General features: G+C 48.6%; 1 protein-coding gene across 1 annotated transcript in view; it reads right to left on the bottom strand.

Annotated features, from left to right (window-relative positions):
- Positions 1-22,363, bottom strand: part of ZC3H7A (zinc finger CCCH-type containing 7A) — a 36,204-nt gene extending 13,841 nt beyond the window's left edge. The window contains exons 1-12 of the mRNA XM_080829903.1: positions 22,214-22,363; positions 11,214-11,315; positions 9,868-9,907; positions 7,968-8,165; positions 6,484-6,642; positions 6,152-6,232; positions 5,985-6,023; positions 5,288-5,321; positions 4,519-4,802; positions 2,069-2,273; positions 890-954; positions 160-346 (exon numbers count right to left, since the gene is read on the bottom strand). Of these exons, the coding sequence (XP_080686029.1) occupies positions 160-346; positions 890-954; positions 2,069-2,273; positions 4,519-4,802; positions 5,288-5,321; positions 5,985-6,023; positions 6,152-6,232; positions 6,484-6,642; positions 7,968-8,165; positions 9,868-9,907; positions 11,214-11,281 (1,360 nt within the window). The 5' untranslated portion in view covers positions 11,282-11,315; positions 22,214-22,363. The remainder of the gene's footprint in view (positions 1-159; positions 347-889; positions 955-2,068; positions 2,274-4,518; positions 4,803-5,287; positions 5,322-5,984; positions 6,024-6,151; positions 6,233-6,483; positions 6,643-7,967; positions 8,166-9,867; positions 9,908-11,213; positions 11,316-22,213) is intronic.
- Positions 22,364-25,665: the final 3,302 nt, after the last annotated feature.

Here is a 25,665-nt window from a genome sequence, read left to right as displayed (position 1 = left end):
AAATAAATAAAATCTTAAAAAACAAAACAAAACACAAAAACCTCAAACAGAGATGAAAGAATCACAGTAGCTGGTGTTTTCCACGCATATTTACTAATTCCTAAGAACTCTCAGACTATGGACTAGCTTATTAATACCATCAGCGCCTTTGGTCCTGACCTGATTTAACAAAACAGATCTGACACGCTTGTCTCAGTTCATGGGTTCCTTCGAGGGGATGTCGGGGGGTCACTGATGAAGGTGGTTTAGTAACTGCACTTCCAAAAAAGTTTCCAAAGTCATTTCTGGGGTGACTTGAAATTCCCAGGAAACTCTCAGAAGCAAACAAGTTGCCTGGTCCATTCATCTGCAAGAAGAACAAGAAAAAAACAAAAAACAGGGAAAAAAAAAACAGCCAACAAATATTGCACTATCACTAAAGAAGGAAACAAATTTGTGAAAAAAACAAAACAAAACAAAACAAAACACATTCTTCCTCTGCTGAAATCAGTGCTAGTCTGTCCTTGCTGCGCTTCTATGTAAGAAAACGGTTTCTTTCGGTTTCCTCTCCTTGGGTCTCTAGGCCCCTCCCCCACTGTCTTTGATCCTCCTTGCGAGTTGTTAAAAGTAACAGGTAACAGTTCTGCTTTGACAGCACGACAGCGCGCGATTTTTATCTGCCCTGATCTCAGCTCCCCTGTTTTTGATTCTGCTCCACTACAGCCTCTTACAGGGTCTGCGACAGACCCAGGCTTAAACACAGAGCATTTACGACCGGATGTCCCAGGAGACTCTTATTTTAGCATTATTTCCCCCAGCACGTCCATTCAAATAAGTCAGTTACTTAAGCAAAAGGCCTACGTTCAAGTTTAAGCAACGAGGTATTTACAAAAGAGGAAGTGACACTTACAAGTAAAAGGGAGGAATTACTGCCGCTAAGCGCTGTTCCCTCTCTAGAAGTTGAGGTGGACAGATCTAAAATAATAAAAACACTTCAACAGACCTTCTCATTCTAATCATGTGGTAAGCACATCAGGGCTCAGGGGCTGACTACGTACGACTTCCCCACGTTACTTCCCCATCCCCGTTCCAAACTTTCCTGCTCACTCTCGACACCCAGACTGGGCAGGGGACCTCCCTCTGGAAACCAAGGGCACACATAACCCTTAGACAAACTTAAATAAAGAGTTGTTTTCGGAGCCATAAGCCAAAGCAGGGCCTACAGAGCAGGACCAGTTAAAAAGACTAAGAAAATCATTCATACTCCAAAAGGGAAAAGAGCCTCTCCTTTTCAAACTACAAAGCCAGAACTCTTCACATTAAGGAAATTAGTAAGGACGGGATGACTTTCTTTGTCTCAGTCTACCACTCGATTATTCGTTCTCGATTATTCGCTCTCTGCCCTTCTGTTTCACACAAATTTAAGTTTCTCAGGTATCAATCTCTTGAAATTAATCATTATGATTTTTCTCCCTTTAACCATGTAACAGCGCCTTGGAAAAAATATGAAGATTGTTATCATTACTGTTTAAAGTATATACCAAACCCGGAATTACAGAAACAGGAGTCAGACCAAACACTCAGCAACCCTTTGTAAAAACTAAGATACCAGGCAGTCCAGTTGACCTCTACGAATGGAGGCTGAAACAGGAAACTCGAATTCTAGAAGTCTAATTCTGAAAAATCTTCACTGGAAATTAGTCTTAACTATCTGCCTCATTCAGAATTTAAAAGGGATAGCCTGTCTTTAAGGCTCTTTCAGATGGGGTACTCCTTCCTCACCGGAAACAGTAGAAGTCATTCTGCGCCCTGGCCCCCCAAAAAATAGACACCCCACTTAACACGCTATCTTGTTTAAGAAAGCAAACAAAAACGAGCGCCACGTACAACCCTATGTATTCCTATGCTCCTCGAGCTCCTGAATGGCACACGGTTCAGGCCAGGCCAGTTAAAACTGAAGACTGAGTTTTCAGCCACCCTGATAATAATCCAAGTACCAACTACCTAGAGTTAAATCACTGCCAAACACAGGTTGTCTTTTTTTAAAAAAATGAACTGCGATTATTTACATGAATGGCTCGATTCTTACCTCGCTTGGCATCACTCATTGAAAATGAATTTAAAGAAGAGCAGAAATCTTCCAAGGATGAAGTCAAAGGCGGGTACAGCTCTGAGAAGGAGGGCGGAGGAGCATACCTCGCACCGATGGGCAAAGTGCCCAAGAGAGATGCCGAGAAGGGTATGCTGGGGGGGACGCTGGCTGCTGGGAGGGCTCCTCTGACTAATGCTGATGGCTAGAGAAGAAAAAGAGTCTGTTAAAATCCGGGAAACCAGTTACAAGTAGGCTGAACGGCTCTGAACATCAGCACACAGACACAAAGTCTTACACCTTACACCGGGCAATTATGTAACAAAGTTGAAATCAAAATCAAGATTCCGTAGAAGAATCGAGGATACAGAGCTTAGTTCTTTGCAAGACCGCTTTTCTTCTCTTTCTTTCTATATATATATATATATATATATTTTTAATTTTATTTATTCGACAGAAAGAGACCACAAGTAGGCAGAGCAGCAGGCTGAGAGAGAGGGGGAAGCAGGTGCCCTGCTGAGCAGAAAGCCTGACGGGGAGCTCGAACCCAGGACCCTGGGATCATGACCTGAGCTGAAGGCAGAGGCTTAACCCACTGAGCCACCCAGGCGCCCCAAGACCACTTTTCAAAAAGGATCGGGATATGATGTCTGGTACTGTTTCAAGCCAGATGTTCCGTTCCCATTTCCTTTCCCTCTGATTTCTTTCCTTCATCCTACCGCGAGACTCCTAAGAGGCGGCCTTATTCCAGAGCAGTAGTGTGGGGGCTGGGGAGGAAGGCGCTCAAGCGAAGGCTGCTGCAGAAGCCAGAAACCCTGGACGGTCCTTCCTGGGGATGTGAAGGTACCATCTCCCCAGGACAGATGGAACGCTGCCTCTCTCCTCCCCGCTCACTGTGACAATTAACTGAGAGGAAAGTTACGTACTATCTATGTGAACCAGTTAGAGTCTCCTAGATACATCCTACCCGACGGCCACGGCCACGGTAGAGACCAGGAAACCGGCAGTGAAACAAGTTGCTGAAGACCAGAGGTGGGAAGATGCAAACCCCGGGGTGCCCGCCCTCTACCCCGTTCTTCCTCTACTTCAGCCACACCGAAACCAGCCCTGAATTTCTCCGCCTCCCCCCACCACTGACTGTTGCTGCCGCGGCCGCTATTTCAATATACTTTATGGCAGAGGTCAGTAACCTTCTTCTGCCAAGGGCTCAATGTTAAGTATTTGAGGCTTCGCCCACCACGGTGTCTGTTTCAACTACTCCACTGAGTGGCTGCAACGCAAAGGCGGCCACAGACACTACTTCAGGGGCCAGTCGTGGCTGGGTTCCAATAAAACTTTATTGATGACCCTGAAATACGAAGCTCATATCATTTTCATGTGTCACAAGATACTGTTCTCCTTTTTTTTTTTTCCTTCCAAACATTCAAAATTGTAAGCACCCTCCCCCCCATTCTTAAGTTGCAGGCCAGACAAGCAGCAGCCTGGGTCCAGATCTGGCCTTGGCTTTATTTACAGTTAGTTGCCCTGAGGCATTATCCCTTAAGCCCTTAATCCAAAAGACATATTTTTCTTTAAATATCAAATGCCTATTCTTTTTCAGGATTTCACTTATTTTTAAAAGGATTTATTTATTTATGTATTTATTTATTTAAGAGAGGGGGGGGCGCCTGGGTGGCTCAGTGGGTTAAAGCCTCTGCCTTCGGCTCAGGTCATGATCCCGGGATCCTGGGATCGAGCCCCGCATCGGGCTCTCTGCTCAGTGGGAAGCCTGCTCCCCCTCCCCCCGGCCGCCTGCCTCTCTGCCTACTTGTGATCTCTGTCAAATAAATAAATAAATAAATAAATCGATCTTTTAAGAGAGAGAGAGAGAGTGCATGTGCACAAGTGACCAGGGCTCCATCCCAGGACCCTGGGATCATGACCCGAGCTGAAGACAGACACTTAACCGACTAAGCCACCCAGTCACCCCTCTTTTTCAGAATTTTAAACACACCCTTTCCATGCTATGTGATTCCAACAGGTGTTGAGGAAAACTGGGTCATCACTAGATTAGCGTTCCTATTTTATTGAAAAAATAACCACATGAGCCTGGAACAACCAGAGAAGGACAAAAGTAAATTCTGAAGGTAAAAGACCCAAAACTTAGCCTACAGATAATACTGAAAATACAGTTACATGGCAATTTTTTTAAAAAAAATTAAGCCTGGGGTGACTGGGTGGCTCAGTTAGTTAAGCATCCAATTCCTGATTTCGGCTCAGCTCATGATGATCTCAGGGTCGCAGGATCGAGCCCCGCAGTGGAGCTAAACATGGAGCCGCCTAAGACTGTCGCTCCCGCTCCCTCTCCCTTCCCCTACCCAACCCGCTCACGCTCTCTCTAAAAAATAATAGTAACGGATAAATAAAAATGAGACCTGGCTTCCAAAGAGAAGAGTAACGTTGACATTTACCATAACAGTTTCACTGGCTTCAGGGGCTGAATCAAGAAGGTCATCTATTTCATCTCCGAGGACCATGTCTCCATCATCCAGAAATGCTTCCGGCATAGTGAAGGGGGCCTTCCCTCCGTTCGCCAGCGCCGCCGACGGCAGCGAGCTCTCTCCCGCTTGCAGTGGCAAAACAGAAGCTAAGGGCATCATGGGAACGGACGCCAGCTCACTTCCAACTTGGTGAGAGAAGCTGGATGCAGGCACAGAGACGACGGGAACGGCTTCCTGCCTCGGAGTTAATAAATCTGGAACACGGACAGAAACGCACGCACTCGCCCTCAGTGGACCCACAGAAGACGAGCGTCAAGACGCAGTGACAGAGAAAGTGCAGGGCTAGGTGACACTAGGAAAGCGATTATAAAAAGAAATGGAGAGACGAGAGGAAAAGCCATTCAAATCAAAGGGTGAAAAGAATTCTAAAAGTCATTTGCTTGACCCAGGGATAGACATATCCCGTTGTGAAAACGTATGCATGTTTCTCACGGTGCCTGGGCCCCTTCTGGCCAGGGCTGTGAGATGCTGGGGGGGCCACGGGAGGTGCTCAGGGGCCGCCTACCGACTTCCAGTAAAATCCATCCCTTGCCCGCACAGCCAGCAGCAAAAGGTCGTTTTCGAAATTATTCTTGCTTTAATACCAACCACCACACGGTAATCTCATCTGACGACACTACGAGGTACGCAGTGTCTAAAGCTGGCACTTTCTAGATAAAGGGGACAGGTGAAAACGTACCTGGCTCGATATCTTCCACAGAACAGTTCAAAGCCTAGAAATTAAACCAAAGAGCGGATCATAGTATCGGCAGGATTCTAGGCTACAAGCCGTCTTGTCCACGTCCCTCTAAGAAAGCAGCACAAGTTCGCACAGAAAGCGGACTTCCTTCCAGTTAAGATCCAAGGAACAAATGGGAGGTTCGGGGCCACGGGGCTAAGCAGGGCTGGTCTAGGGGCACCACTGACTGCTGCTTGTGGACACTATTTCTCAACGGATCCTCAGGACCATGACCGTTCCCGTGGGACTCGCCCAGCCACCGCTCACTCCCCAACTTTACGATGGCATCCTAACTGCTCCAAGAAGACTTATCTTTAAAGAAACAACTTGTTCATTGTGTTAAGCCCAATGACTCCCCAAATTAGTAAGTGGCCCTGAGCCACTTTTTCTAAGAAAACCTAACATCTATGAACATCCTGGAAAACGCTCCACTGGCCTTCAGGAAATGCTGGTTAAAAGATACTACTTGAGCTGTTTGTTTCTTCTTATAGGACAGGAAGCTCTGGCCAATTATGTGTCTGAGGAACAAAAAGCCCTCAAAAATAGACGCAAACCAAAAATATTAAAAGCAGAACTGCCAATGCTTCTATCTGTTTTCTTAATTTTTTTTTTTTTTTTTAACAAAAAGCTATGAGTCTTACAGAAGGAATCACTTTACCTTGGCAGCCCCATCCCCAGGAACTGATTTTAATGAAAGCTGAAAGGAAATAAAGACACGAATTAAAAAAACAAACAAACAAAACATGAAAATCAAGTTAAAAATAGAACTGACTCTTAAGTTACAAAACAAAATGAAAATCCCTCCTGGAGAGAACTCTGGCTTACCTCGGCCCTGACATACGCTTTTCTTATCTTAAATCCCAATTTCTGAGCTAGTTCTTGAGTTAGTTTTATTACATGTTCATCCTGGGGGTGGGGAGGGGAGAACAACGAAAATATTAATGGAGGCTTCTATGTACTGACTGTGAAGACGAATAGGCAGAAAAGCAATTAACCTATTTTGTCCAGACACTTGCTTTCTGAGTGCTTTCTGAGTGCTCCAACTGAGCATGCGGACAGCTGGCTGGAAATGTTAACTCTCTCAATGCCACTTGTCCACACGGAAGCAGGGAGACGGTTACGATATAAAACAATGAACCGAAGCACGAGATCCGTACCTGAGGCACCGCCAAGGAGCACTTCGCTACAGAGTCATAAGCCTCTCTGTATCTTCCCAAGTCGCTGAGAGCCTTTGATTTCCGATAGAGAGCTTTGCAGTTACTGGCATTTAAACTGAGGACGGCGTCGCACTCCTCTAAAACTTTATCGTGGAAACCCTGGGGTGTGAGACCAGAGAAAAGTTAGCCACAGCTCATTTCTTACACTGGTGGCTTCCTGCAAATGCAAACCAATGGAGACCCAGACTATTACCCCCAACCCTTTTAAACACTTGAGTCTGCAGTATCATTTTTCTTTCTGAAAATTATCTTCATTATGAAATTTCAAATATGCAAAAGTACAAAGAAGACCACTCCTCATGTACCCATCCTCCGGATCAGATAAACATTAACATCTGGCCAGAAAGGCCCCAGATCTTCAGGAAATAAAACTTCTCAGACACAATTGATGCCCCAGGTGTCACTCTCCTGTCCTACTCTCTCCACTAGTTACCGTATGGCAGAGCTCGTGAAAATGTCAGCTGGAGGGGGCACCTGGGTGGCTCAGTGGGTAAAAGCCTCTGCCTTCGGCTCAGGTCATGACCTCAGGGTCCTGGGATCGAGCCCCGCATCGGGCTCTCTGCTCAGCGGGGAGCCTGCTTCCCCCCTCGAACCCCGCCTGCCTCTCTGCCTACTTGTGATCTCTCTCTGTCAAATAAATAAATAAAAATCTTAAAAAAAAAAAAAAAGTCAGCTGGAGGGGGCACCTGGGTGGCTACCCTGGTTAGGTGTGTGGCTCTTGGTTTGGGCTCAGGTCCTGATCTCAGAGTCATGAGATCGAGCCCCACATCAGGCTCCAAGTTCAGCAGGGAGTCTGCTGGAGGTTCTCCATCTGCCCACCCCCCATCCCCGTGGGCACGCACATGCCCCCTCTCTCCCTCTCTCAAAAAAATTAATCTTTAAAAAAAAAACATGTTGGGGCACCTGGGTGGCTCAGTGGGTTAAAACCTCTGCCTTCAGCTCAGGTCATGATCCCACGGTCCTGGGATCGAGCCCCACATCGGGCTCTCTGTTCAGCAAGGGAGCCTGCTTCCCTCTCTCTCTGCCTGCCTCTCTGTGGTCTCTGTCAAATAAATAAATAAAATCTTAAAAAAAAAAAATGTCATCTGGAAATGTAACTCCCAAACAGCTGGCCGATGAGAATCCACTACGGAAAACGAATCTGTGAACACCTGTGTCTTCCGGCATCAATTTCTGTTACAAACAGACACAGCCCAGAAGCCAGACTCACATGGCAACTCCAAGGACCAGTCCAAGAAACAGAGTATTTCTAAAATCCCTAAACATTTAGCCAAAGCTGATTTTTCAAAGCCTCGAGCCACTCTAAAAGTGTCAGTATGTCTTTCTTCAAAACAGAAATTAGAAAATTGACTTTTAATGTACTATGTCATTGAAAACGTTTTTTTCTCTCTAGAAACGCTGTTTTAAATGAAATCACAACTCACCATGTTAGAATAGCAAGCAATGCGATTTATATGCAGCTTTTCAATTATTTCTTTAGGGATGACAATTTCTTCAGACTTTGCATAACCAGCAATATTCAAAGCTTCTGTGTACTGGCTTATTGAGTTGTTCCAATCACGTTCCCGATAAACATCATTGCCTTCATTAAAAAGATTTCTCACAAGAGCACGTAAATATACCTTAAAAAAAGAAAGGTACCACTTGAAGCCCTTTACGGAACAAGTCCAGGTTATAGGAAATTTTCATTTTTGTACCAAAAACTTCCTGAGCCGTCAATGAGACGTAACAAGAAACACAACTCTAAGAGACTGGGAGCCCAGAACCTGCCGCCATCTCAGCGAGGGCTTCATCTTGCTCGCTTTTTAAAGAGGAAATTCCATTTCTCATGGAGAGAAATGCAGCAACATATTTGTTCACATCCCCAACTCTGTGCCTATGAGAAAGTCCTACAAGGGGAAACTCTAGGTCCCAAAGAATGAGCATCGTAAGCTTCTGACTAGTCTCTCTGAACTGCCTTCCAAAGGGGCAGTAACACTGAACACATCTAGTGGTTTCCTTCATGGCACCCCCCCTCCCAAAACGGGGTAGGATGTGTGCATCTGTGTATGTGCACACATAAAACCCCCCTCCGATTTCTAGGAAAACTGTCCCCTTTCTAATTTGCATGTCTGATTACCAACGATTACCCATATTCTTTTGTTGTTGTTGTTTCTGTATCTTTTTTGGTTTGTTTCAGAGGTAGAATTTTGTGATTCATCAGTTGCAAATAATGTCCCACATTTTTATGGACCACTGTGGGGATGGTAAACCTTTTCCTCACCAAGGAAGTGTAGTATATACATTCTTCCAGAACGTATAAAAGTTCCTTCGTGATTTCTATCAGTGCTTTAATGTTTTTAAAAGTCAAAACCAGATAAAAAGTACAAGAACAGACAAATATTCAAGTCTCCAGTCTCATTTTGCAAAATTCCTGTCTAAGCTGACAAAGATAGTAAAGAACACTGGACAGATCAACCTTTGACAAGGGAGGTGACTTGTGACCTGCCACTTCACCTCTCGGGAACCCAGTCCCAAATGTCAGGACTAGAAAATGAACTGTAAGATGAACGGATTGTTCTGGGTGTTTCCGAGCCATAATACTGATCCCACGTCTGTTCGGAGAGAGGGAGGGAAGGGAGAAGGAAAGAAGCAGAGAAGGAAACAGAGATGAGGGGGAGAGAGGGAGGCAGAAAGAAGGAACATTTAGAAGGATCAAAACCCCCAGAGACAAGAAGCCACAGGTGAACAGTCCATACCAGGACCTTTAGTCCAAGACCCAGGGAACCAGGCTTTCACTGTGTTTCTAACTAGCTTCATCTCTAACTCTCCCCTCTTAGGGTCCAGGCACTCTTTCCTCCTGTTAGATCCTCTCTTCTCCTAAATTAAGAGCGTGTGTGTACTTTCCTTTGCGACATAATCTGTCCCCCTTATTTTCAATGAGCTAAGAGGTAGGCTAATGGTAATTTTCAAAGGTCTCAGAAGAAAAATTAGTGCAAACTACCCTCATGGAGGAAAGACAATACAGGACAATCGTCCACCTGTACCAACAAATACCCTTGTCCCGTATGTGTATAAGACTGGCAAACTCTCTAAGTGCCCAGAGAGTAAATGTTTCAGGCTTTGTGGGCCAGATGGTCTCTGTCTCGGCTACCATACGTCATGCAAGCAGCCACAGATAATATATTAACAAATAGGTGTGGCTGGGCTCCAATAAAACTTTATTCATAGCAACAGACAACGGGCCACATTCGGCCCACAAAGTCGTCGTCAGCCAACCCCCACTAAACGTGATAGTTCTCAGGCTACTTGCAGAGCTTTTAGGCAGACGTTCCCCATCATTACCGCATACTGTTCCTGTGTTCCTGGGTACGACAGTGGTGACCTAGGAAGAAGAAACCAAGTAACTGTAATTATTGGGCTCTCATCAGGATTTCTTGATCCAGAAGTCATTGTAAAACAGGTTCTATTAGCTTGCCACAGGTCCAAAGCACATCTGAAAGACCTACCTCTCTTTTAACACCACGACTCACATATAAGGTAGGTACGAGGGAAAGAAGAATCTGTGACTCTCCCTTTATGCTCTCTTTAGTAAGTGTCACGCTGTCCTTCTCCAACCTACCCCCACTAAAAGAAGGCTTAATTCCTCAAATGCCAAAAAAGCTGTGAAATAGCATCGAACCACTAACAGCTGTGACTGAGTCGCTGTATACAGAGAAGGTGGTCTCCAGGTCCGCCCAGGCCCCGGACTGTACCATCCCGGCCACACTCCGCCACCCTCGAGAAGGCTAGTTAAAGCCCAAGCTTTTTAACAGAAATGTTTGATTACAAAAGCCCTGCGTACAAGTTCATTCTCAGTCACTTTCTAGTCTTTGGAAGTGTTCTGATGGGATTAGGTTCCAATTCCTCTCGGTCTAATATTTTCAGAGACACTGAAGGATTTTAGCTCTAAAAATCAGGGACAGTAAGATACACTTCAGAACAAGAAACCAAAAGTATAAGAGCAAAAACTATTGCTGCATAAAAATACCTCATTTCAGACCTGAATTAAGGACACTTATAAACTAGACTTGAGATTTCTTAATCTGGGGCGCCTGGGTGGCTCAGTGGGTTAAAGCCTCTGCCTTCGGCTCAGGTCATGATCCCAGCGTCCTGGGATTGAGCCTCGAATCGGGCTCCCTGCTCAACGGGGAGCCTGCTTCCCCCTCCCCCCCACCCCCACCTGCCTCTCTGCCTACTTGTGATCTCTGTCTGTCAAATAAATAAATAAAATCTTAAAAAAAAAAAAGATTTCTTAATCCAATATAAAAAGTACAGTTGACCTCTTGAACAACACGGGCTTCAACTGCGTGGGTCCACTTATAACTTTCTCTTTTTCGACAAATAGAATATGTTACTGTAAATGTATTTTCTTTTCCTTATGACTTTCTTACCACTTTGTTTCTCCAGCTTGCTTTACCTTAAAACAGAGATAAGACATATAACGTACAAAATGCGTTCATTGACTGTTTATGTTATTGGTCAGGCTTCTAGTCAACAGTAGGCTACTGGTAGTTACATTTTTGGGAGTCAAAGGTTATACGTGGACTTTAAATTGGCAGGGGGGGGGCGGTCTGCACCCCCTCCCCCCGCGTTGTTCGAGGGTCAGCTGCACCACGTGCCGCGAACGCAGATGCGAGTCAAGCCCTTACTGTATGAACCGCAGTCCCGCCTTAATGTTCTGCTGCCTCTTCCTTCTCTCCTCGGACACACTGGACATGTTACCCCACACATCCACGTTCTAAATGATCGATCTGGAAAGAAACAAGCCACAGGGTTACATCAGGCATAGGGCTCCTGGACCCCAATGATAACACCCATAAGCTGCGGGCCTGCCACGCAATTACTCGTGGCCACGTCCCTCTCTGCTGCCTTGACTCTGGAGTCCCCGATGCCAAGAACCCTGGCTTATCCGGATGGTCTGGGCCACCCAGCACACGGAAGCATCGGGTCCTCACTCTCTTTCAAGGTTCAACAGCCACGCTAATTGGGCATGCTCCTCCTGGACAATCACCATGAAAAAGTCATGTTCCCCCACCCCCCCACCCCCCAATCCCCCCCCCCACCTTCAGCTCCAAGTTTTGTTCCTTCCCTTGCTATATGCACGCACGCAGAAGCTGCCGCTACAACAGTCCTGGCCTTGTTTGGCTTCTGGAAGCTCTCCAGAAGTGGAAAGGTTTCACATCCGCTTGCCTGGGAGGGAGTCTGACTTCCTGGTAAGCAGAGCGGAAACCCTATACATATTCTGTTGTACAAACTTTGAAATAATCCTTGTGGATACAACTGATAGAATAAAAAATCTGAATGAAGTCATTCATTTGGAATTTTCTAGAAAGTAAGGGTTTACTGGCAAATGTCAACACCAGTCAAAGCTATTTGTGTCTGCCCCCGACCACCACTGTTCATTAAGCAATTCCCGGCAAGTTAAGGGAGAACCACAGGGAAGAGATCAGTGATAAAACACCATCTCCCAGCATCCTAAACCAGGGTGTCTCCAGCTCAGCGGTTCGGGCCAGACAGTCCTTTATTTTGGGGACCTCCCTGTGCACAGTAGGATGTTAGCAGCGCCCCTAGCCAGCACCTACTGATGCCGGTAGCGCCCCTCCCCCAGCATGACAACCAGAAGTACCTCCAGGGTTTGTTAAATGTCCCCTGGCAGGGGTGAGGAGGGTGCACAGTTATCCTGCATGACTGCTGGGACCTAAGCCTCAGAGGACATCTGCTCACACAAACTGCGCCCGAGAACCCATGTGGCGGATGGGGAACTTGCACCCAGGCTTTGTAGCAGAAATGTTTTAGTTTCACTATTGCTTGACATTCGTAGTTTTATTTTTAAATCTACCTGTTTCAAAGTGTAGGGGTAGGGATGAGCTCTGGAATGTCCCAAAGGTAGGTAACTGGTGATCACTTTTTTCATCTTTTAAATACTGTCAGTTCTAAATATTTTGATCTTCTGCCCAAGTTGTTACTTTACTGAAGTCTTTATATGTGAAATGATCTATCTGGGGTTGGCTTTAAAATATTTCAGCAAGGGGGTGCCTGGGTGGCTCAGTCAGTTAAGCATCTGCCTTCTGCCCAGGTCATAATCCCAGGGTTCTGGGATAGAGTCCCATATCAGGCTCCCTGCTCAGCAGGCTCCCCACTGAGCGTGCTGCCCCCCTCCCTCTGCCTGCCACTCTGCCTGCTTGTGTTTCCTCTCTGTCAAATAAATAAAACCTAACTTCCTTTAAAAAAAAAAATTCCAGCAGGGCACCTGGACAGCCTAATCAGTTGAGCATCTGACTCTCGATCTCAGCTCAGGTCCTTTTTTTTTTTTTTAAAGATTTTATTTATTTATTTATTTGACAGCGAGAGACACAGTGAGAGAGGGAACACAAGCAGGGTGAGTGGGAGAGGAAGAAGCAGTTTTCCCGCCAAGCAGGAAGCCCGATGTGGGGCTCGATCCCAGGACCCTGGGATCATGACCTGAGTTGAAGGCAGACGCTTAATGACTGAGCCACCCAGGTGCCCCTCAGCCCAGGTCCTGATCAAGTTAAAGCCCCATGCTGGGCGTGGAGCCTACCTTAAAAAAAAAAATCAAATCAGGGGCCCCTGGGTGGCTCAGTGGGTTAAGCCTCTGCCTTCAGCTCAGGTCATGATCCCGGGGTCCTAGGATCGAGTCCCGCATCGGGCTCTCTGCTCAGCTGGGAACATGCTTCCTCCTCTCTCTCTGCCTGCCTCTCTGCCTACTCGTGATCTCTGTCTGTCAAATAAATAAATAAAATCTTTAAAAAAAAAAAAACAACAAATCAAATCAGACCAAATATTCCAGCAACCAGAAAAAAAAAAAAAAAAACAAGAAAGGAGTGGGGTCGGAACGAAATAGCAGAACGTGGCCAATGGGTGACAAACACAGGGAATCTTTCTACTTCGTCAGTATTTGAAATATTTCCAAAATAAAACGTTTCCAAAGCCCATGACATGGAAAGCAAATGGTATTACTTCTGGAGTTTGTTTTTCAGGTGATCGAGCTTAAAGGGGGAATGAGTGGGTGGAAATGAAACAAGACTGCCAAAAATATGGACCTCTGTCCCAACTGGCGATGGGAGGTATACGGTGGGGGGGGCTTCTCTGCTTCCACCTCTTCATATCTGACCATTTCCTGAACAAAAAAAGTTTAAAATCCTACTTGCATGTACAAAGTTATTTAAGGAGGCACTATTTGTAAAAGAAAACGATAAAAAATGTACTCTATCCCTATCAAGATGTAAGTGGATTGTGCCAGGAAAAAAAAGGTGCTGGAAAAAAAAGACAGATAAGATCCAAGTGTCCACAATACAACCCAGTTGTGATATTTTTAAAAAGGGTGGGGGGAGACTATATAGTCACATTTCCTTGTACATCCGTGAAACGGCTCCAGATGGAATCATGGCACTGGAAGAAACCTGGGGGACAGGCCCCTGTCATTGTGTACCTTTAAAACTTTCTTCCTGAACCCTATAAGTGAATTACGGCAGAGAAAAAATATTCGGTATTTTTTAAAAGTCTCTGTAGCCTCTGACCCCTTCCTTGAAAAGATGACATAAGGGATCACCAAGCCTTTTTTCTCTTTTATTTAAAGTGCGGCCAATTTGGGGAAGACTTGGTGGCTCATTCAGTTAAGTGTCTGCCTTCTGCTCAGGTGACGACCTCAGGGTCCTAGAATGGAGCCCCCCAAGGAGCTCCATGCGCAGCGGGGAGTCTGCTTTTCCCTCTCCCTCTGCCATTGTGCTCTCTTTCTCTACCAAATAAATAAATAAAATCTTCAAAAAATAAAAATAAAATAATAAAGTGGGACCACTATAGTGCAAGAGCTTACCGCTCAAAGGCACCCAGAATAGCACTTGGCAGGGTGAGGTGGAGGGTCACAGCAGTCAGGCCTGAAAGTCAGTAACAAAAGAAACGTCTACCCAAAGCAAGAACTCTTCAATGAACAGGACCCCTTCCTCCCAACCCACAGGGAAGGTGGGGAATTAGTCTGAGGTCCCTGTTGGCCTAGAAGGGACTCTGGGATCAGGATAATCCGCTGAGTTAATAGTCTTAGAGCTATTTCCCCAGAAAAGTGCCAGAAAACCTTGAACCTCGACCTCTTAAGGACAAAGGGCAGGTGGCAAAGAGCTGACAACTCAAGCAGGCGATTAAGAGAAAATAAGACGGCAGGCTATGGCAGGCTCTTTTAATAGCGTGAAACACATGCCTCCTTTACATGGTTAAAGATTTGGGAACATTGTATCAGGTGACAGTCAAAGGCAGTAGGATAGGGGGTCTCATGTTCTTCTAGTTCTCTCCTCCCAAAACTGCACTAAGACGAACCGTACACAGAACTGGGTTACAAATCCTTCTCAATGAACACCACACACCTATGTTCTATAGTGAATATTTTGCCGTTGATCCCATCTGCCCGTCTTTGTCCATCCGCCCATCCCTCTGTCCATCCATCCATCCATCCACCTTACTATTTTGATAAACTGCAAAGCGGCAGACGTCAATTATAATTCATCAGTACGCATGTCAGCATGCACATCATCACCCTAGATTTCAATGTTTGTTTACCGTGTTTTCAAGGTAAAATGCAGAAACTTTTTTTCCTTGTAAAACACAAATTTCAAAGCAAGTTCTGAACAAAGGATACATTCCTGTCATCCAGCCCCAGCTCCCCCCCCCCACCTTGATATACACCCTTACCGTCACTCTAGGAAGTTCCCTCAGGCCCCTTCCCCAGCCAATCCCTGCCACGCCCCTACCCCTGGCAATCTCTGTCCTGATTTTCTTCCATTCCAGCTGAGTTTCACCTGAGAAATACACCCCCTCCCTTCCCGTTTTTGAAAGAAAGAAAAGACAGGGCGCCTGGGTGGCTCAGTGGGTTAAACGGCTGCCTTTGGCTCAGATCATGATCTCAGGGTCCTGGGATTGAGTCCCACGTCTCCCCTAGCCTACTGCTTCCCCTGCCTGTGCACGCACTCTCTCTAACAAATAAATAAACAAATAAATCTGAAAAAAACATTTAACAAAAAAAAGATAAATGTTTTATACATCATCTTATTTTTGGATCTAGTTAAAATCTGGCCTCGATTTTAAAGTGAGGAAGGATCTGATAAAGTTAATCCAACAGCTACTTTTCTTATTCAAACTCAGCAGAGCAGGACAGGCATCCACTCCCTCCTTGAGACTGGGAATTCATCTCCAGCGGGGCCTCCAAACAGGAGAGCCCTGGGGCTTTGCTGGAGTCCCTCCTCTTCCCCAGCCGAACCCCCACCCCCACCTCCAGCACCACCCTGGGCTCAAGACCCTCCTCCACCCCCCACCCTCCCCCGCCCCTCTGGCAGTTCTCCTAGGTGTCTCCTAGACATCGCGGACTGTTTAAGAAGTAAGATTTAATACTAGGACGGTGAAAAGGAATGTCTCCTCGCCTGTCACTAGGCCACCCATGCGCCCTTCCTCAGGGCAACCACCCACTGTTACGGTCTCTTCCGCGTCCTGACAAAGAAGTTCTGTGAAACAAGAGAGCATCTTGACTGCAGCGGTGCTCCTGGATCCGTGAATCCACGCAGGGGATAAAATTGCACAGAAAGACAGACAGACGCACACCCAAGTACACGGACAACCTGGTCAGAGCAAGAGCCCGTACTCTGGTTAACAGTATTCACTAATCTCAGTTTCCTGGCTTTGATCCTCCACTACAGTGACATGAGATGGCACCGCTGGGGGAAATGGATGAAGGGTTCGTGGGCCTCTAGACACCACTTTCGCAATTTCCTGTGAGCTTGTAATTATTTCAAACTACAGAGTTCAACCCACCCTGTACGTCCGTCATTTTCTATACCAACTGGGGCTCCCGATGTGTTCTGCACTTGCTTCTGTCTCTCCGCACCTAACCTCAAAGGTCACTCCCTATCAGGGGACACGAGAAGCTGCTTTAACCGCTGTGTTCCGGGATCCGGTCGTACCATCGCTTCTGATGATGTGCATTTGGGTCATTTCCAGTCTCTACAGTTCACCAGGCACCCGGGTCTTTTCATGTACGTACGTGTGTGTGTGTGTGTGTGTGTGTATGAAAATATGCACTCATGCGTATCTTCAAAGAAATGCCATGGGCAGCATGCATTTGTTTATTTCACCAGCCACTGCCAAGGTAGACCACGACCTACCCCACATCTCACGGGGGCCCCGATTTCACCATTTCATGGGCCACTCACCTAGTGTTTCACTCCTGCCAACCGGGGAGGTAAGAAACGTGTGACAGTGGGGTGACAATGTGATGAGCTTTTTGTCTCAGCCCTTCTGTCACTAGGGAGGCTGCTCTAAGAGTCATGTCACTTGTACGTCCTTCTCCATGAACTGTCTGCTTGGATCTTTTGCCCATTTTCCTTGCAGGTGGAGCTTTTCTCATTCAGGAAAGCTCTTTACAGAGTGAGGAAAGCAGACTTTTGTGGTGGTGTTATTGTTCTTCCCAATTCGATGTCATTCCCTCCTGGTTTCCTATGCTTTCTGACAGAAGCTTTTATCTCTAAGTGGCTGGATGTATCAATATTTTCTTTCATGGCACCTGGATTCAGACACACTCGCGTACACCTTCACCAGTTTGAAATGATAACTCTGCATGTTTCCTCTGAATACTCTTGTTTCATCAAAAAAAAAAAAATTTTTTTTAAAGCGACCTACCAGTGGACTGTAAGAAGTGATGCAGGGATATGTCTAATTCCCTTCCAAAGAGCTACCTGGTCTCCAAGCAGCGTTTCTAAGACCACCATCTACGTCTATGCTAACATGCGTAAGGCCGTGACATATATGAATTTCTGAGCCGTCTATGATTTTCACTCAGCACTTCTGACTTGAACGGTCCCAATTCTAGGCCCTCCCGCCAATCCAAACCCTTTGCTCAATCTTAACTTTTCAGTAACGAAACCCACCTTCTCGCCCCTTGCTCAAATCAGACCCCTGGCACCACTCTCCTCTTTCTCACCCATCCCACTTCCATCAGCCCCTTGACAAAGCCCACAAGTGACACTGCAGAGTATGTGCAGGGCCCCCCAAATCTGGCCACGGCGCAGGCTTCCTCCGCCACCCCACGCCGGATCACAGATCCACAGGTCGTACCACTCACTCACGTGGATGTCGCAATATCCTCCTTTCCTTGCCTCGGCTCTGAGCTCCCAGTCTTCTCCACTGTCCCCTCCCCCCTCCACTTCCCACACTAAACTAAAAGGAATGTTCTTTTAAACACACAAATCAGTTGTTACAGCCCTACTTTAACTCCTTCAGTGGCTTCCCTGGGCACTCAGAATAAAAAATCCAGAGTCCTTGACAGGACCTATCATAGCCGGGAGGATCCTCCCAACCTCTTTTCACCCACCTTCGTGCACTCACACACTCAGCTCCCATCACACTGGCCTTCTGTGGGTTCGCAGATGAGTCAAGGGCTCCCTGTCTCTGGGGCATTGTGCTTGCTCATCCCTCCACCCAAAACACACTTCCCAGAACCTCACAGAGCTGGTTCCTTTTCCCCTGGAGTCCGGGCTTAAATATCACCTTTAAAGGCCTTCCCTTGTCCCCTCAATGGTTGCCTTATCCCATGTTCACTGTGCTGTTTGCTTCCAGAGGTCCCTTGTCTTTCTTAGTCCTGATTATCTACCAACATCTGGATCCAGGTCAATATATTTGAATGGAAGAATGAATGATGGGGCCAAGAATAAAGGGAATGCTTCCTGGGTGGCTCAATGGGTTAAGCCTCTGCCTTTGGCTCAGGTCATGATCCCAAGGTCCTGGGATCGAGCCCCACATCAGGCTCTCTCCTCGGCAGGGAGCCTGCTTCCCCCCTCTCTCTGCCTGCCTTTCTGCCTACTTGTGATCTCTCTCTGTCAAATAATAAAATCTTAAAAAAAAAAAAAAAAGGAGAATGCTTCTTACAAGAGGCTCGAGAGTTAACACCCAACATGAAAGGGCAGGCGTGACAACGGAGGGTCCCAGGGAGGAAATGATCAGGCAGACAGAGCTGGCTGTGATGGACTCTGTCTCCCACCCGTTAGGGGAACAAGGTGGGGAGGAAATCAACACAACGGGGATCAACCAGAGACGGCGACAGAGAGAAAGACCACAAGCGACCCATGAAGGAGCGCAGTGATGGGTTTCCTTCACTGCCAACAGCGGAGAAGCACGGCAGACACACTTCTCCCTAAATAAAAGGGAACAGGAATGGGATAGTGCACTTTAAAGCAAGAAACTCAACTAGATATAAATCTCATTGGATTATCCAAAATTTTACAAGCTGGAATATCCTCATCATCTCATCTTTCTTCCATCAGCTGATTTTAAATCTGTCACTCATTCCGAAGTTTTAGGTAAGGCGGAAAGGTGCCCTCGGTCTTCATTACAGTTCCTTATTTACTCAGTGCCTATACAGTGAAACTGATCATACTAAAGTCTGGTACAAAGCACAACTGCTAGAAGCTGGACACTGTACTCATATACGTGGCATTTTAGCTTCACTAGACAACCTGAGAAACTAGCTCCCATTAAGAAAAGACACCCCGGTAACTGATACGTGATTGCAACATAGTGTAGAGACGGAACAATAGCTAACACTTAGCGCCCTTACTGGATGCCAAGCATTGTTCTACGTGCTGTGCATGAATTAAATCATTTAATCCTCATAATAGTCTCAAGAGATAGGTACCATGAGGAAATTTTGCAAAGTGAAGTGACGCAAGCAGTCCAGGATCACAGCTAGGGAAGTGGCAGAGCTGGATTTCAGAGCCAGACAGGCTGGCTCCAAGCCCGAATTCTTATCCACCAGGTTATTCCGAACTGTAAGCGGCAGTGATGCCAGGAGGAGGGCGAGTAGTCTAAGTCAGCCCCGGGCTGGGCTCTGAAAGACAAATACAGCTCCGGCAGACAGGTGGGCATTTTAAGGACACTCCAGGGGCACAGAATAAACACACCTCTGCACACTCACACACACACAGTGACACGCTCAAGGAACACCATTTAAGAAACATAGAGCAGAGGGTTTCCACGGGGATGCAGCACACTCAAGGAGGTAGGATAACAGTCCAGGGAAAATCTGCATCTGGAAATATGCTTCACCCATAACATAATGTGTTTAAACACAAGAACTGGGGGCGCCAGGGTGGCTCAGTGGGTTAAGCCTCTGCCTTCAGCTCAGGTCATGATCTCAGGGTCCTGGGGTCGAGTCCCGCACTGGGCTCTCTGCTCAGCAGGGAGCCTGCCTCCCTCCCCCTTCTCTGCCTGTCTCTCTGCCTACTTGTGATCTCTCTCTCTGTCAAATAAATAAATAAAATCTTAAAAAAAAAAAAAACCAAACACAAGAACTCAATACTAAACAGTCGTACAAGACATACACAGCAAAAAAGAAAGTGAGCAGGGTATATGCAGTGTTTGTATTTTCTCCTAAAAAGGTATTCCTAGGGGCACCTGGGTGGCTCAGTGGGTTAAGCCTCTGCCTCCGGCTCAGGTCAGGGTCCTGGGATCAAGCCCCATATTGGGCTCTCTGCCTGGTGGGGAGCCTGCTTTCCCCCTCTCTCTCTGCCTGCCTCTCTGCCTACTTGTGATCTCTCTCTGTCAAATAAGTAAAAAATAAAATCTTAAAAAAAAAAAAAAAGGTATTCCTAAATTTCAAGTGAAAAATTATAGTTACCAGTCTGGATTAAATTGTATCCTCAGACTCAAGCCTCTCCACAGAAGAGCATAAACAAACAAAACAAAAAGTAGTTAAAGTAACTTTCCTCAACCCTGTCTTGCAACAGTTAGCTCACTCTGTAACACTTACAGAAGAGCTGGACTCCATTGTAACTCTCAGAGACTACAAACCCAGGCAGTGAAACATCCCAGATGTTCCAACACTTTCTTGAAACAATGACTCTTCCACTGGACACTTTGTTATGAGACAGACGAGAGCCCCCAAGCAAAAGTCACAGTAACTCAGAGAAGGCCTGAGCTTTCCAGTTCATTCTGGTGGCAGAGGGCCTGGAAACTAACATGCTCTTTAGAGAAGGCACCCATGAATACTGGAAATACTCATCCTCCATAACTCACGATCTCATTCTGATTCTAACCCAACCTGTTTCCAGACTCCAATACAAAGCAGAGAGAGAAACTCTCTCAACAAAGAAAATTTTTAAACTTGTATTATTCTGCAAATTAGGACAAGAGCCTCATTTGCAATCAGCTCAACACTTCAGTTCAGCTCAGAGTGAGAAGGTCCAGGCCGGGGCTCCTTGAGAGCCTTAGGGGACAGGAGGCCACATGCCATCAGGGGAAGCAGGAAAAGATAAGCAGATGGCACAGGCTCCCAGCCGCCCTGCCCCCACTCAGATGCTCTTTTAGAGCACTGGCCAATAGCAGTATAAGGCGAACCACAGATGTAATTTCAAATTTCCAAGTTGCCACGTTCAACAAAAGTAAAAAGATACCGGTGTAAATAATGTCAACGATTTATTCTGGTTGACCCGATTAGATTCTAAGTATTATCATCTTAACATCTTAACTTAAAATTATGAGATCTTTTACTGTTTGGTTGGTTTTTCCCTTTCCATACCTAGCGTTTAAAATCAGATACGTCTTTTTCAGCCGGGGCACATCTCAGCTGGGTCCAACCACGTAACTAAGCGCTCAGCACGCCCGTGTGGCCGGCCGGCGGCCACCTTCCCGGGCAGCTCGGGTCTACTGCAAGCAGATGCCCGCTCTCTCCGTACCTAGCACAGGTGCCTTCTTCTTTGATCTCTAAGCACTTGGCGGGGAGGAGGGTGGACGGGAGAAATACCCGAGCGCTGATGAATTCCCCAGCCCGGGCGCAGGCGCAAACTCTCGGGCCCCGCCGGCGCTTCCCGGCTTGACCACACCCCTGCGATGACCGTCCCCAGCCGTGCCTTCGCGCTAATGAGAACTGACAGGTCTCCATTCCTCCCCGGTGGGGAAAGAAACCCAAAACCCGGCAGTCCCCGCATCCCCAAGAAAGACAGGAAACCCTCCGCCGCGCGTCCTAGCTGGGCGCCCGGCGCAAAAGCAACGGGGGGGGGGGAGGGCTGGTTCCCCCGAAATAAACGAGCCACGCACTCGGCGCGCGTCCCTCCCGCCCCCAGACCCAAGACACTGGATTAGGGGACCGAACAGACACAAACGACGGAAAAAATAAACTGGTGGAGGATTGGGGGGAAGGGGGGTTAAGTAAGCAGAGAGGAGGTGCCGGGCCAGCGGGAGCGCGTGCAGGCGTGGATGGCGGGGAGCGGCGGCCCTGGGCGCCCCGCTTCCCGCAGACGCGCCTCGGGGGGCGCCTTGCCGCGGGAGGGCAGGGGAGGGGGAGGGGAAAGGAGGGGACGGGAAGAAGGGGTGAGGAGGGGAGCCCCGGGGACCCCGCCCGCCTGCGTCTGCCGGGAGCTGCCGGCCCGGGCGGCGGCGCGCGCTCCGACCGCCCCTCCCTGGGGGGCAGCGACCCGCCCCCACCTCCGCCGCCCCGGCCCCTGGGCGCCGCCGCCCCTCCCCCCGCCCGGCGTCCGTTAACGGCCGCGCGCGAGCACGAGGCGGCGGCGGGCGCGCGCCGGGCGGGGGCGCCGGGCGGGGGAGGGGCGGGGGCGCGGGCCGGGCCGGGGGCGCGCGGGGCCGGGCGGCGCCCACCTACCTGCGGGGACGGCCGCGCCGGCCGGCGGGCGGACAGCGGCGCGCAGGGGAGCGGGCGGCGACGGCGACGGCGACGGCGGGGGCCCGGGCGCTCGCTCGCTCGCTCGCAGCTTCCCTCCGCGACCCGCGGCGGCGGCGGCGGCTCGGCTGCGCCCGCGCGGCGCCCTCTAGCGGCGGGAGGCCGCGCCGGGCGCCCGGGAGACGCCGCCATTGGCTGCGCCCGTCAGTGTCGTTGCCGGGGGCGGCGGCGCCACGTCGGGCCGGGCCGGGCCGGGCCGGGCCGGGCGGCAGGGGGGCCCCGCGCGGCGCGACCACCGACTGCTGGACGCGCGGTTCAAATTCCCTGGCGCCGCGTGCGCTCCCCGCGGGCGGCGGCCCCGGAGCGGAGGCGCGGGGGCTTAGACCGGCGTCCGACCGGGAGCTGACCCACTTTCGGGGTTCGGGCAGCCTCCCCCGCGAGGCTGTTTACTTGTCCAGACCTCAGACCTCCTCCGGTGCTTCGTACTCTGCGAGTGGAAACTCGGGAGCCCCGGAGCCACCATATTGTCCCCGGTCTTTCGGACCGAGGGGGCACGGGCGCCCCGGGGGAGCTCCGGGAGGCAGGGCCCGCCTCGGCCTGGCTCCGTGCGCGGGCTCCCCGGGGCCCGGCTCCTGGGCCTGCAGGTACCAACCCAGTGCCACGTCACCCACTGTACTGGACGCGGCCAGGTGCCCCTGTGGGCCAGGCCCGGCCCTGTGCTCTGGGGCTCCACAGTGCACAAGACAGAGCCCCCAGCCGGGCATGGGCAGGGGAGCAAGGTGTAGAACAACGGGGACACAGACCATTTACAGCAGTGCAGACCAAAGACACGGAAGCCAGGTGCCATGACCGAAATGGAGGGCCACACTGAAGGTGTGGGTGAGTCACTAGGAAAAGCCTCAGAAGGTGACAGCCACGCAGAGATGGGGAGTGTGCCCCGGGAGGAGGGAAGAACCAGTGCAAAGGCCCTGAGGCTGCAGCTTGGTGTTTGGGGAGCAGGAAGGGTCTATATGGTTGGTGGGAAGGGTCAGAAAGAAGAGCACGGCCATGACCTGGAATTTGGAGTTTGTTCTATGTGGCATGGCAGTTCCTCGACAGATCTGAATTGGGAGTGCCATAATCTTGATTTGCTTTCTAGACCATTCTCTCGGGCTACTGGGCAGAGCCTAGGTCATAGGAGGGACAAGACGAGGAACAGGGAGACTAGCTACGTGGCTCTCTCACAGTGGTCAAGGGGACGTGGATTTACAAATCAGCCATATTAGTCTTCGTGGGCTAGCCTAACAAAATGCTCCAGACCTGGCGACCTAAAACAAGAATTTTCTCCCAGTTCTGGAGGCTGGACATCCAAGATAAAGATGACTGTATGGTTGGTTTCTGGTGAGAACTCTCTCCTTGGCTTGCAGGTGTCCACCTTCTCACGGTGTCTTCGTGTGGCCTCTTCTCTGTGCACACACATCCCTGGTGTCTTTTTCTAATAAGGATGCGCCTCCTGCTGGTTTAGGGCTCTCTCGCGCGACCTCTTCCTTATCACCTGAATCACCTCGGTAAAGGCTTTATGTCCAGCTAGTCACATGCGGGTCAGGTCTTCAACATTTGGATTTGGAGGGGACACAATTTGGTTTACAATACCAGGTAAGCACTGTGATGGAAACATTCAGGGAGAGCTGCCAGGGCCTGTGGCATCCGGGAAGGCCTTTCTAAGGAAGAGGCTCTTAGGGCCAGAGGCGGCTTACCATTTGGGTCTCAGCTCCAATGGCTGGCTGCTCTTGGAGAGGCCTACCTCGCAGCCCATCTAACGCTGCTCGGGAGTGTTGGGTGCAGGGTGCAGCTTGGTCCTGACAGCAGCCCTCGCTATCTGGAATGACTTTGGTGAATCATCTGGGTGCTTACGGCCCATCTCCACCCCACTAGGGCAGCAGAGACCCTGTTTTGTTGTGGATTCCCAGTCCCTAGCAGAGTACTTCATAAATACTTCTTGAATGGATATCTACAGGAACCTTGGAGCCTAGATCTGTAGGGTGCACAAGAGGCAACTGGCTGCAGGGGTTTGTGAAGAGAATAGGAAAATTTAAATCAGAAGATCCTGAAAGGCCAGGGTGGCCAAACCCCAGAGTGCTGGATGGGGTACCGGGGAGCTGAGACGAGCAAGGGCCAGGCCCTGAAGGCCATCGTAAAGCCTTGTACTGTTTTTGCCAGTACAAGGAACAACTCGACGGGATTGTATTACTTTGCTATTGCTGCTGCAACAGATCGCCACAAACTCAATGGCTTAAAACAACTCGTATTTATTATCTGACAGTTGTGCAAATCTGGAGTCCTAAGTGGGTCTCACTGAGCTACAGTCAAGGTGTCAGCAAGGCTGGTTCCTTCAGGAGGTGTCAGGAGAGGATCTCTTCTCTTGCTGTCCCCAGCTTCTAGAAGCCGCCCGAATTCTGTGGCTCCGTGGCACCTTCCCCCAACTCGATGCATGGCTCTGACTCGGCTTCTGTTACAACTTCTCTGGCTCTCCTCCTTTCTCTCCTAAGTACCCTTACCTTTCCCTAGAGGAGTGACTAATGAACGGAGTAAGCTTTCCAGCATCATCTTTGGAGTCAGAAGCGGCACTTGCAAGCCACTGCACCTCCAGACATTGAAGCATATTCCCTGGTCCACAGTTACAGAAACTGTTCCCAGGGGTGTAATGAAGGGGTGACCCCTCTCTTAGGGGCACTGAAGCAGAAAAATGCTTGAGAATCACTGGCTTTAAAATGGAGCCTCAGGGGCACCTGGGTGGCTCAGTGGGTTAAAGCCTCTGCCTTCCCCTCAGGTCATGATCCCAGGGTCCTGGGATCGAGCCCCACATCGGGCTCTTTGCTCAGCGGGGAGCCTGCTTCCCTTCCTCTCTCTCTCTCTCTGTCTGCCTCTCTGCCTACTTGTGATCTCTGTCTGTCAAATAAATAAAATCTTAAAAAAAAAAAAAAAAACGGAGCCTCAATCTTGGGACCGTTATCACTATATTCAGAAACGGACTGACCAGAGGGACAACATCAAATAAACAATAATGAAAATGAAAATGATCTGTTTGCTACCATTCTATACCTGTATCAGAAAAGGAAAATTTTATAGCTCTCAGACATGAAAGACACGTGCTAAATGTTTGCCAAGGGACCACGTGATAATTGTACAAGCCACATGCGCTGACTTATGTCAACGCATCACATGAAATTCTGTGCTAGACCCTAAATGCACAGCATAAAACAGCTAATAGCACATTCCTTCTTATGAATAATGAAGCGAATTGAACAATCCCCTTGAATCCCCCAGGCTACGCTGCTTTCAAATGAAGCTTTGATGAAATGCTGAAAGTGTAAGAAAGTTACAAAATATCAAGTAGATTCCTTTATTTCCCGTAGGCTGGTTGCCTGCACATCAAGTTTAATGTTTAACTAACT

This window comes from Martes martes, assembly GCF_963455335.1.
Source record: "Martes martes genome assembly, chromosome: 18".
Taxonomy (NCBI): Eukaryota; Metazoa; Chordata; class Mammalia; order Carnivora; family Mustelidae; genus Martes; species Martes martes.
Note: the sequence above shows the minus strand (reverse complement) of the source record. Positions and strands in the feature narration are given on the sequence as shown.